This window comes from Ruditapes philippinarum, unplaced genomic scaffold (genome assembly GCF_026571515.1).
Source record: "Ruditapes philippinarum isolate M1 unplaced genomic scaffold, ASM2657151v2 ctg2797_1_1_1_1, whole genome shotgun sequence".
NCBI classification, from domain to species: domain Eukaryota; kingdom Metazoa; phylum Mollusca; class Bivalvia; order Venerida; family Veneridae; genus Ruditapes; species Ruditapes philippinarum.
The window spans coordinates 2,760-16,077 of record NW_026861123.1 but is presented as its reverse complement, the minus strand read 5'-3'; the positions used below and the strand labels follow the sequence as shown (position 1 = coordinate 16,077).

General features: G+C 32.6%; 2 protein-coding genes across 2 annotated transcripts in view; both read right to left on the bottom strand.

Moving 5' to 3' along the window:
* LOC132714594 (heavy metal-binding protein HIP-like) overlaps positions 1-9,391 on the bottom strand; it is a 43,782-nt gene extending 34,391 nt beyond the window's left edge. Inside the window, exon 1 of the mRNA XM_060697482.1 lies at positions 9,196-9,391. Within this exon, the coding sequence (XP_060553465.1) occupies positions 9,196-9,346 (151 nt within the window). The 5' untranslated portion in view covers positions 9,347-9,391. The remainder of the gene's footprint in view (positions 1-9,195) is intronic.
* Positions 3,263-7,609, bottom strand: LOC132714592 (heavy metal-binding protein HIP-like). Its single transcript, XM_060697481.1, has 2 exons — positions 7,413-7,609; positions 3,263-4,389 (listed from the first exon to the last, which is right to left on the bottom strand). Exons 1-2 carry the CDS (start codon positions 7,606-7,608, stop codon positions 3,980-3,982), a joined length of 606 nt encoding a protein of 201 aa, XP_060553464.1. The 5' UTR covers position 7,609; the 3' UTR covers positions 3,263-3,979.
* Positions 9,392-13,318: the final 3,927 nt, after the last annotated feature.

Genomic DNA, 13,318 nt, shown 5'->3' with positions numbered 1-13,318 from the left:
ATCTCTATTGGCACCAAACTTTCCTGAAAGTCTGCGAGTGTCCAACAATACGCTGCAGGCCAATGAAATGGACTCTTAAAGGTCCCTTGAAGTCAAAAATATGATTATTTCCATTGGCACCAACCATTCCTGAAAGTCTGCGAGTGTCCAAGAATCAGTCGCAGACGACCAAAATGGACTCTTGAGGGTCCCTAGAAGTCTTAATTGTCAATATCAGCATTGGCACCAAAATTCCTGAAAGTCTGCGAGTGTCTTTCAAAAAGTCGCAGGACAATGAAATAGTCTCTTAAAGGTCCTTAGAAGTCAAAAATATCATTATTTCTATTGGCACCGAAAATTTTGAAAGTCTGCGAGTGCCTCAGAATTGCCTATAAGTCGAAAATGTCAATAAAACTTTGGCAACAATAAATCCTGGAACTCAGAATCAGTCTGCCAACTAAGCATTCCACCAGAGCATTTTTTAACTATATTTCGGAATGCCCTGATAGATTGCCTAGCCAGCTTAGCATTCCACCAAAGCATTTTTACACCATATTTAGTAATGCCCTGCTAGATTGCCTAGCAAGCTGAGCATTACACCAGAGCATTTTTTCACTATATTAAGGAATGCTCTGCTATAGTGCCTAGCCAGCTGAGCATTCCACCAGAGCATTTTTACACTATATCTAGTAATGCTCTGCTAGATTGCCTAGCCAGCTGAGCGTTCCACCAGAGCATTGTTTCACTATATAAAGGAATGCTCTGCTATAGTGCCTAGCCAGCTGAGCATTCCACCAGAGCATTTTTACACTATATCTAGTAATGCTCTGCTAGATTGCCTAGCCAGCTGAGCATTCCACCAGAGCATTTTTTCACTATATTAAGGAATGCTCTGCTGTAGTGCCTAGCCAGCTGAGCATTCCTGCAGAGCATTTTAACACTTTATTTAGTAATGCTGCCCTGCTAGATTGCCTAGCCAGCTTAGCATTCCAGGAGAGCATTTTTACACTATATTTAGTAATGCTTTGCTAGATTGCCTAGCCAGCTTAGCATTCAAGCAGAGCATTTTTACACTATATTTAGTAATGCCCTGCTAGATTGCCTAGCCAGCTTAGCATTCCAGAAAAGCATTTGTTCACTATATTTAGTAATGCTCTGCTAGATTGCCTAGCCAGATTAGCATTCCAGCAGAGCATTTGTACACTATATTTAGTAAAGCCCTGCTAGATTGCCTAGCCAGCTTAGCATTCAAGCAGAGCATTTTTACACTATATTTAGTAATGCTCTGCTAGACTGCCCTGCCAGCTAAGCATTGCAGCAGAGCATTTTTGCACTATATTTAGGAATGCCCTGCTAGATTGCTTAGCCAGCTTAGCATTCCAGCAGAGCAATTTTATTCTATATTTAGTAATGCCTTGCTAGATTGCCTAGCCAGCTTAGCATTCCAGAATAGCATTTGTACACTATATTTAGTAATGTCCTGCTAGATTGCCTAGCCAGCTTAGCATTCCAGAATAGCATTTGTACACTATATTTAGTAATGTCCTGCTAGATTGCCTAGCCAGCTTAGCATTCCAGAAAAGCATTTGTTCACTATATTTAGTAATGCTCTGCTTGATTGCCTAGCCAGCTTAGCATTCCAGCAGAGCATTTTTACACTATATTTAGTAATTCCCTGCTAGATTGCCTAGCCAGCTTAGCATTCAAGCAGAGCATTTTAACACTATATTTAGTAATGCCCTGCTAGATTGCCTAGCCAGCTTAGCATTCCAGAAAAGCATTTTTACACTATATTTAGCAATGCCCTGCTAGATAGCCTAGCCAGCTTAGCATTCAAGCAGAGCATTTCTACACTATATTTAGTAATGCCCTGCTAGATTGCCTAGCCAGCTTAGCATTCCAGAAAAGCATTTGTTCACTATATTTAGTAATGCTCTGCTAGAATGCCTAGCCAGCATAGCATTCCAGCAGAGCATTTTAACACTATATTTAGTAATGCACTGCTAGATTGCCTAGCCAACTGAGCGTTCCAGCAGAGCATTTTTACACTATATTTAGTAATGCCCTGCTAGATGCCCAAATCAGCTGAGCATTACAGCAGATCATTACCTTCCCTATATAAATTGAAATGCCTTTTTGCTTAGCTCACTGTTCACTGCTAACTTCTCACATACTATTTTTTTATGTATCAGATATTGTTTCTTGGTAGATAATTATTGATGAAATATAATTATTGACAGATGTCTTAAAATCTTTTATGAAGGAGTAAACCGTAATTCAAGGCAATAGTTAGATATATGAAATGCTAAGCTATTATATCACTGCCGCACACAAAAAAAGTCGGACACAATTGAAAAATGGTATCATCTCCACTTTATGTCCCAGCAATGCGTGTCCCACATTTATCCCGCTATTATTGAACGAAAGCAAAACCATCGTACTGATACAGCAGTGTGGTGACAGATGGAATATAAAAACATGGTTCATTCCATCCCCCCCCCCGACCTCGACACCCACTATATCGCTTTCGCTGGTTCGTGGTGTGATGAACAGTGATACTCAGTATATGTTTCAATTAAGAAACTAGCGGTCATGTGCTCTGAACTATATTATAGATGTTTTATCTATTTCAAAATCACACCTGTTTGACATTATTCAAAAATACATGTCTTCCTAAAATGTTAATATTTGTAATTTCACTAATTTGTTATATTTGCGAATCGTCCGATACAATTTGTGAATGTGTCTTTTTATTACTTTATTTTTTATATTCATCAATATAATTTATTTTGTGTATTTGGTATCATCGTCATGGTATTTTGCTAACAACCATATAACAGCAAATAATATTAATGCATATTACTTAACGTTACCACAAATCCTTGAATTATTCTGAATATGCGTTTTGAGCGCAAACAACTAAATATCTTTCTCTGTATATATTTATACATGTTCGTACATGATGCAGTCTGATATAACTATACTATAGAGAAAAATACCTTTAAGTTTTTAAATAATTAGATAATAATATGAATAACTCTTCTTTGAACCCAGAAGACAACTATTTATTACAAGTTAGCATAAACTGGTTAAATGAAATTCAATGCTATTAGCGTAAACGAATTTCTTTAGCTGTAGAAACATATTGTCTTTACTCTTATATATTCATAATAGAATATAAATTGTAGAAACATTTCAGTAAATCAGTGTAATGGTTAAATTTGACATTTACAAATTAAACACAAAATTATTACTTTGGAAATTTAAGTACTTTATTCTCACTTATATGCTCTATATTTTGAAGAATAGAAATCATTGTGGTGCAACATTTTGATAAAAAGCTACTTTGCTTACAAACAAGCATGTGGCAACAAAGACAGTATTACATGTATTCGTAAAAATATGTAAACATGAACAGTTGAATGATTCTAAATCATTTGCTGGATTCCTATAAATAAAACTATTTTAGGATTGTGTATATACATTTAAACCTGTAATTTTCAGACACAGAATCCTACAACGTTAAAAATACGCTAATACCAATCACCTCATCGTTATATTTCTGGTTTCAAGTTTAGTAGCAAATCAACAATATGAGCATTGTCCATGGCCATTTACAAATATGCATATTATCAAAATATATTTTGCATAAAGATAATACATGTATATTAAAAGTAACACATTTATAGAATTCATATACAAATATATATACAAAGCAATATATATCAATTGAGATAATTACAAAAATAATTTCTTTAAGAACCGTTTATGACTTACAAATATTTTCAATTAACTTAAAAGTTTGTGTACAGTTTTTTTGTCACCCACTGAAATGTCTGCACATTTGACTTTATGTCCCTCAGATTATTTTTTCTTATTTTTTTGTTTTTGCTAAAACATCAAAAGAAATGTTGTTCAAATTTAATTACTGATTTTAAAATTTACTCAATATTCAATGTCATTTCTTATTTCCCATACATTGTGTATCAACTTTACTTCATTAAACAGTGTTAATCAGTACACCAGAAAAAGAAGACAAGTCGTTGCCTGTTATCGGTCCTAAGGAAGTGAAAGGCATTCCACCAACTCTAACAGTTTCATCTTTCCGAACCATGGCTACTGCACTAAAAGACGTACATTTTTCATCTGTATCACGAGTAACTCTGCTTGGCAGAATGAATTCTCCGGTAACAATCGAAATTGTGCCGACTTTTATGAAGTATTCTATTTCAGACGGTTTTCTATTGCCGCAAATATGCGCATTAAACTGATATATCCCGTCAATTGGTGCGGTGAAAATTCCTGTCTCTATATTGTAGGCGTTGCCTTCATTCAGTATAATATTTGAGAATTTCATGGTTTCACTGCCCGTGTAGTTTACTGCATCCATAACATTAAATGCTACCGTCTCTGAAATAAGTTAAATTATACTTTTTTTAACTAAATGCATTTGCAACAACACAAGGTTTATAGCAATTTCAAAGTGAAAATTCATGACAGTTTGGACTTACGTGATTTTAAAAGACAGCTCAGTTGTTTATAAATCATTGAAATTGTTTATCTTTATCAGCAGTAGATAACCTTGTGGATTAGCTGTCTGCCTCTCAACACAACTATTGTGCTTGTCAAGTAAATGTTTCCACATATGACACCTGTACTGGTTAGCTCCGTGAAAAAGATTTGAGTGTGTTATTTAAATCTTAAAAATTTACTATTTCATCAAAATCGAGCTTAACATGAAAAACGAATTCGGTCTTACTTGCATACTATTTGTTATTTGATATCACGGGGCAATTAAACATGTATAGTTTGTATGTTGGCAAACATAATAAAAACAAGAAATATATTTGTTATTTGATATCACGGGGCAATTAAACATGTATAGTTTTTATGTTGGCAAACATAATAAAAACAAGAATTATATTTAGAAAAATACGTGGCTGAAGTAAAACTGGTGAAGTTGCATTTGTTATTTCGATACACGTATCTGGAAATGTTAGCAAGGTTTGCATAACACTGACACTTTCTGGTAGCTAAGAAAAAAACCTATTTTCTAAAATTAAGATAATTAATATTCATTTTGGTGTCTCTTCAAAGTACAGTATTTATTAAGGTTTCCTAATAATTTGCTTTTACGTTTGACTTTATAAATTTTGTAATAATATGTAATATTGTCAGTATTATTACTTTTAAATAATCACATATGAAATATTGCAATTAAAAATTAAAGGATAATGAATACTATAAAATCAACAAACTACTTACAAAGCTTTTAATAATAATAATAAGAATATAAAACATTGTAAAACTTTGTTAAAAGAACTTTGTTTCACAAACATTAATTTTTTAAAGTTTGGGAGTCTTGTCATTTTTTATTTGAAAATAATGTTTACAAATGAGAACGTTATGTTGGTACAATAAATCCACAGAATTGCAACACTTACGGGGTGAAATACTGAAAAACACAGAAAATGCGAAAAATAAAATCGTCATAAACATTTCTTATATGAAATAGTTTTATTACAATTGACAGAAATTTCAATAGGGGTTATTAATCTTGAAAAAAGGAACGCTAAGATGTATGTGTTCCCAAATGTTTGTATTTTAGGGTGTGTTTTTCGATATTTTATGAGCAAGAGTAAACTTCTTACAGGATCGTGAATGGTATATGTTATTTTGAACAAAATTAATACCCTAGTAAGAAATTCTGTAAAATGAATTTAGTAAGCGCAAATGTAAAATAAAATGTAAAAAGATCTTAACGCAGTGTAAAATGTTTTATTGGAGGATGTGAGGTTAACGAAACTTAAATATCTAAAAAAAATACTAAAAAGTTAAAAAACTATCGTTCACATTTTATCTGGGAACTATCTGTTACATTTTGTTTTATAATGGCAAGAACTGTCGTTACGGTATACATTCTATTGAAGAACAATCCTTTAAACTTTATGTTAAAATGACAAGAACTATCCTTTACATTTTATTTAGAATATCCCGTAAGATTCCCAGATTACATTTCGCAATTCAAAATGACCAATGAAAGTTTGTCTCATATTTAGTTCCTCCCTGTAAGTTTGACAGGAAGTCAAACTGATTTTAGATGGTCTTTGGCCAAACAATGAACAGAATGACCATCAGTATACTGACGACGATACCAATTGATACAAAATAAAGTCAAGAAGATATTTTTGTTCCTCCGGAATGTATTTTCTAAGGATGTAACAGTGGCTTGTTAATTCCGCCAGCAGTTTGACCTGTGAAATCCGAACAAGATGTTCATTTGTTAGCAGCGAAGCGGAACGTATTTGCAAATTGCACAACTAGTCTTAGTACAGATCAATCATGAGAGGTTTCATCAAAATCTCATTAGCAGTTTGACCTGTACAATCATGACAAGCTTAATGTTTACCAACAGACGGACAGCTGAACGGCAAAATCAATATAATAATTGAATAATACGCTCTTTATGAAATATGATAGAAAGTACATAAATTAATCTTTAACTGATTTTAAAATTCATGTTGATCCAAGTACACGGCACAGTAAGAAGGGATGGTCTGTGCTTTGAGCATAAATCGAGATCTCGAAGTATTTAAAAATACTTTGATAAAGAAAGAAGAAAGCAGAGCTTTACGAATTCAACCCTCTTAGTTTACTTACTTTATCTTTATACAATTTTCTTAGTTTTCAGTTATGTTCTGTCGATTTAGTCAATAATTTGAATTTTGAAATAGCCACCATTCCAAACAGATGTCTTTCATCTTACGTTAAAGTCTTGTAATAAACTGTAATATGTGTCTGCATAGACTAACGGTGTGTCCTATTTTCCTTGGCTCCCTGCCGCTGGTCCTGTGTTGCTGTGTCGTGTGGGGGTTGCGTTCACTGAACGCCGCCCTTTCATATTGATCTTGTTTCTTTATATTTTATGCTTACAACCGTTTTGTTTGTGCCGTGTGGCAGTCGTTAAAAGTTTTCCCGTACATGTAATAATTGTTCTTATATATTTTTTCTTGCCCAATGGATTGTTTGGCTTTCAGTGTTGGCGTTCCCCATCCGTGTCCAGTCTACATAGACTTGCGGTTATTTCAAGATCGGGACTAGAGTAGAACCACCGATCTTTAGTAGACTACTAGATCTCACAATAAAGAATCAGCGGAGACATTGTTAATCTTTATTAGGACTTTAACTAAATATTGAGTCTTTGGAGAGCAGATGGCCTTATGATTAAGATCTCTGTGTGATTCAAATAAATCTTAATCTTTCATAGCAATTGTGCAAAAAATGAATTTGTTCAAACTTATATTTATTTATTCGCTATTTAATATGGAATGGTTTAAAATATGCGTTTTTGATTTGATTTTTAAGTTTGGAAACACTATTCATTAATTTAACAGAACAATCAACATGATACAGATAAAATAATTTAGACTAACGTGATTGTTTCTCCGTTGCCTGATCCATCTCTTTCACTTGCTTTTCCAAAGCCGCAAATCTTTTGGACACGTCTGAAAGACCATCCTTGCAAGTGGTCTTGACTTCATCTGTTACTGCTTTTAGGTCATCTAAACCGGAAGTGCTCTTCTCTACGTCTTTCTTTATATTTGCCACAACTACTGACACGTTTCTCATGCTTTCTAAAATAACAAATCTAGAGCTATTACTGAAGGTGATTCATACATGTACACCCACCTTATACCAAATAAGGTTAGAATTTGGAATGTGAGCCTATATTAGTTACTTACTTTTAATTAGAGTCATAATCACTGAAGGTGATTGATTGATTGATATCTCCAATATACCATCTTGTTACTGCAATGATAACAAGGTCAAATAAAGGATGCATTAAAATTGTTTAATTTCAAGGTAAAGAAATTTGTTTTCAAATTGCAAAATTTTGTCCACCAAACCGTGAAGTTCTTTTGTTTATAACTTTTTTAATTTGGAAGAAGTCACAGCTTTTCCTTTTATTAATTGGGCTGTTGCCAATCTCAACCGGACTTCTATTTCATAAAAAAAGTTGTTCCTATTTAATACTTAATATTAATCCGCTTTCAACTTAAGGAGTTATCTTCTAGAAACTGCATATGATAAAAACTGAAATCGAAAAAGCGCCACCATTGATTGAAAAAATGCTTTGAAGCTAAATTCATACGATTTTATGATGTTATACCCTTGTACAAAAATTGTGTAAGTGAATCATATATAATATTTAACGACTTATCATCTGAAAATTATGTTTTTTATTGTTGTAAATGGGTCATCAATGAGTGGCTAACAATTTTAGTTAAAAATGCGTCACCAAATATAAGAACAACCCAAGGCTTCATTACAAAGTTTACACATGGAGACCAATGCAAGAAGATGGAGACAAATGCAAGAAGGAGACAAAGAAGATGTCATAAGTATGTGAAAAAGTAGTGGTCTGAAACAAAATTTGAATTCAACCTGTATTATATGATGTTTTGTATGTGTACGAAAAATTATCAAAATATATTGCCTTATTAAAGAGTTATAAAAGGGGCTATAACTTTAGAAAAAATGAGGACTTGACCTGTTTTTATGATGTTACATCTGTGAATAAAAAAATTATTAAATCGATTGCCTCGTTCAAAAGTTTTCAATTGGACACACAGACGGACATACTCAAAAAATGGTACTTATGTGCCTTTTCCTTTGATCTTTAAAAACTTACGAACTGGCCTTGAAGTTATAAAACTCCTTTCTGAGTTCAGCCTCAAATCTCAGTGTTTTAATTAGTCAGTGAACATTGTGTGGCCAATCAAATACCTGAGATCTGAGTTTCAGCTTAGAAAATTTGTTTATAACCCTGGAACCTAGTTCAACCCTAAACTTCGTTTGTGGGGTTTATAAATATTTTAGTACGAAAGAAAAAAAATCATACTAAAGTACCTGCATTAAAAGCAAAATATACGCAAATTTTTCGTTACATGAACAGAAGATGGCACAAGCTGCGCGAAATCATCGCTAACCCTACAAATGTTAGGTAGCGCTTAAACTTGTGTTTATATACTAGTATTATTCACATGCATTAAATAAAAGAAGCACACTTGTAAATCATTTTGCAAATTTGGCAATGCATGTATTTGAATAATGTATATTTTTAAAAAGAATATAATGTATTTTGTCACCCTATTAAGTTGTTAAATTTGTTCACATCGACACTGTTAAGGTAATATCTAATCTTGTCAGTTTTACCTGTGGAAGAAGATCTCAAATCATTCGTCTTTCTTTCCAAACGTTTAGACAGGTCTGAAAGTCCATCCTCACACTTTTTGTTGATCTCATCTGTAACCACCTTTAAGTTATCTAAACCGGAAGTACTCTCAACCTCAGTCATATTTCTCATGCTCTCTGTAGCAATAAAAAGTGAAACTTAAATACTATGCAAGAATAAAAACAATGAAGATTTATGAATATATTAGCTTTGATTGAATGAAAATTAAGGAACGATTTTAACAAAGTTTTCGTTCTGAGATGTTGCCTTGACAAATATTTTATTTTCTTTCCGAAAATTGGCAAAGTTTGCCCTTATATATTGAAATGATTCCAAACTAATAAAACATTGAGTCTTTTCATTTGAGTTAGCTTTTATTAGTCATTTTGTCAACTAAGGCCCAGTTTGCGCTGTTTGTCAGAGTAGAATATGTAAATTCTTATTTTCTATACGAAAGGAATTGTTTGTCAAATAAATAGTTTTTATAAATGATTATCGACGCATGAAATGTATAATATTAAATAATAGTTTAAATACGTTATAATCTCAATAATTCAAATCAGTATAATAATTAAAACATACTATAAACTTATTCACGTATATGGCTGCATGTTATTTTATTATTACTTTTCCATTAAACTACACACGCGGTTTTACATTAACGGAGGAGAATGCAATCATTAAAAGATAAAATAACGAAACCACGCGCTGTTGCTGCACATTTTATATGTGTGAGTCAGGACACCATGTCATGAACTGCCTCCGCGATCGAGTGGTTATAGTCGATGACTTCTAATCCAGTTACATCTCTGGCGTGGATTCGATCCCCGGGAGATGCTTTGGTAGTTTAGCGCGGAGGAAGGTAGTCTAGTACTGGTGTAACTCTCCAGGAACAATGGTTAGGAAACTACCCGCCTAAATGACTGAAATACTGTTGGGAAAAGGCGTAAAATGAAACAAACAAACAAACAAACAAAACCATGTCTTGCACGTAAACAAACAGCTTCCTGCAATAACATAACCTATACCCGTCCGTGTTCACAAAGTAAAAATCTGGATCAGGATAAAATGATGCTGGTTATATTTTCGTTGACTACAATTGATTGTATAAGGCTAATATTATCGTCCAACAATATTGACCTGGCACTTCATAAATTTCCGTAAAGGTCGGGTGATAAACACTGGTATCTAACGAATATATAGATATCATTGTTAACTTCACACGTCAATGAGTTGTGGTGTATTGGTATGAATGCTTGACTACTGATCTGAAGTTCCCTGGTTCGATAACTTACCAACACCACGTTATGAGGACATGCATTTTTTTATTATTTCATTTTAAAATTTACTTGCAAGAATTAATTTAAAATCGTTTTATTACATCTGGCTTTTAGGATACCTTTTAAGTAGTGGTTTTTATACAATTTTATTTTTTATTCCATTACATTATCTTTAATTAATAAAAAGGACAACACGTGCATAATACAAATTAAAATACTTAGTCTACACAGATAGAATACACAACCAAAAATCAAAACGTTTTGCACGAGTTAAGAGAGAAATGGCAATTTTAAAATAAGAAAAGACAAATATAAAAGTGGCTGAACCAGGATTCGAACCTATGAGTGAACGTCTATATTTTTTAAGTGAAATTCCTTAATGACTGCTAAGAGGGATTTGTAATTTAGACCATTTAACAACTGGTTATATACATTCATATCGATTTACAAATAGATAGCAACGTTTATGGAATTTACCGACTATAGGGTCAAATGCCAGGTCAATGTTGTTGGACAATACCAGTAAATGGTACATAAAAAATGCTGACTTGAAAACTTACTACGATATTTTGGGATAAAACTGAGGAGTGTAAATCATGTAGATAGTCGAATCAAAGTTTAGATCAATTCTCAGATCAAAGTCAATATCTTGATCAACTGAGAAATGTCCATATCTTCATTTATTTTGTAAATATGTTCTAAAACTTCAAAGCTATTTCAAGTTCACTTTAATGAAGTCGATATTGAATATTAAATCTATGATGATACTTTTTAAGTGATATTTTTGATCCCATCCTTGCATTTTAATGAAAAAGACGCATGGTAATTTCATTATTAAAGTGTAACCATAACATGACATCGCACCAGCACGAAAAGATGACGAAATCTATTTGTTTAATAAAAAAAGAAATTACGAAACGCAAAATACAGAATCAGACGCATAATTTTATGCAAGAATAGCGCTAATTCACCTTATATTCATGCATTAACATCTGAAGAAGCTCTAGGACTCGCAGACTCGAACTTTAAATGCGTCGTCGTGCTTCCTCTGATGCTTAAGTACAAAAAAGTTGTATTAAACCTTTACTCTGATATAATCTATGTGAATCAAATATCATGGACATTCTCTCCAGATATGACCATAGGAGCTTGAAATCAACGTGATTGTACAGATTTTTTTTCTCGTTTTTTTTGTTCACTATCATTCGACAGTTAATGATTAATCACACCCTTCTAAAATGTCTACACTGAGGTCCAAAGCCAGTTCTCACAAAGATCAAATGAGGCAAATAAACGGACAAAATTTACAAATTATGATAAAGAGATAATGGTAGTCTCCGAATTTAATTGAAAATCATTTTCTGTACGATTCTTAGCCTATAGCCCGCTTTGAGGCAAATACCTTTAAACGCCCGTTATTTTTGTGTCATTTTGCATTATTTCAAACTCGAATTTATTAGTTTTGACATATATGGTAAGCGGATGTTCTTAAATTTTGCACACAGGTTATCGATCAGGTCCTATAAATAAAAACTCGCGAAAGAATATTTCTTGTCCCATCATTTAGAAAACTCAGATGAGTCTCTTTAAATACATGTTATGATACATAAACGAAAACTGTTTTCTTCATAAAATGTACACATACGCATGTTTTCAGATACTATGTTTTTGTTTGCTATGGTCTCATGTCTGTTTTACCGAACTTGTCTTTCTGTATGTTTTTACAGAAAGAATTCCATGCGAACCATTTTTCTAGTAATTGTTCGTCATATCAAAAGTTTGAACAAACAGGCTCCACGGGAACTGTTCTAATTATCATAAACATTAACATATCAAAAACACTGCAAAATGTAACATTTTTAAAATATATTTCCAAAACTTGCCATTTTGATTGCAGTGTAAAGAAAGTACACAGCTTATGTTAGTGTTCTGTTAAAAAGATATATGGTTTGTTTTCCGGATGTACCTTTCATAAGAAGGCTGTCTAGAAAATCTGTGGCAATCATGTGATCTAAAATTTAAATAACGTTGATATATCCTTACATCATATTAGTTAATGATGTTTATTTCTTGCGATAGACATGTATACAAACAAACTTAGAGATTGTGAATGTGGTTTGAACTTTTTAACTTAAAGCTGCATGCCTCCAGAAGAGCGAAATTATTTCAATAAAAACAAATTTGAGAAAAATGTACTAAGATTTTAGGAAAAGTAAAAATATTCAAAATTCAAGTAATAATTTACATGTTATGTGCGATTAATGACTGATTTTTCAGTATTTATAATTATATTTCTACTGCGTTACTAACGCAGTAAGGGCAATTTTTGCATATTTTGTCCTCTTTTACATAATTTACGTGGGCTGTAAGTGCCAATGAAATTTTTTTGCAAATTGCTTCCTTTTGGTTATTTCACTAAATACTACTTTTGAACAAATTTTCAAAAGTTTCATAAAAGTTAGCATGAATCTGGAGGCGTGTTGCTTTAAAACAAAGACACATTCTGAATCTAGATTGCCAAGTACGTGCAGCATTTTCCCACGATAACAAGATATTGGTGATACATTTTCTTGAAAATAAACTTTAATGAAACAGCAACAACAAAACAGATAAAACATACAAAAAAAAAAATTATGACCCCCCCCCCCGTTAAAAAAGCAAAAAAAAAAAAAAAACAACAAAAAAACAACAACAACACCCCTTGTGAAATTCATGCTTATTTTCAAAGTGGTTAGAACAAATAATAACATAATAATGATGCTAAATATAGGAACACATGAATTTTAAAACTACATGTACAATTATTTTTCATAATTCAATACTC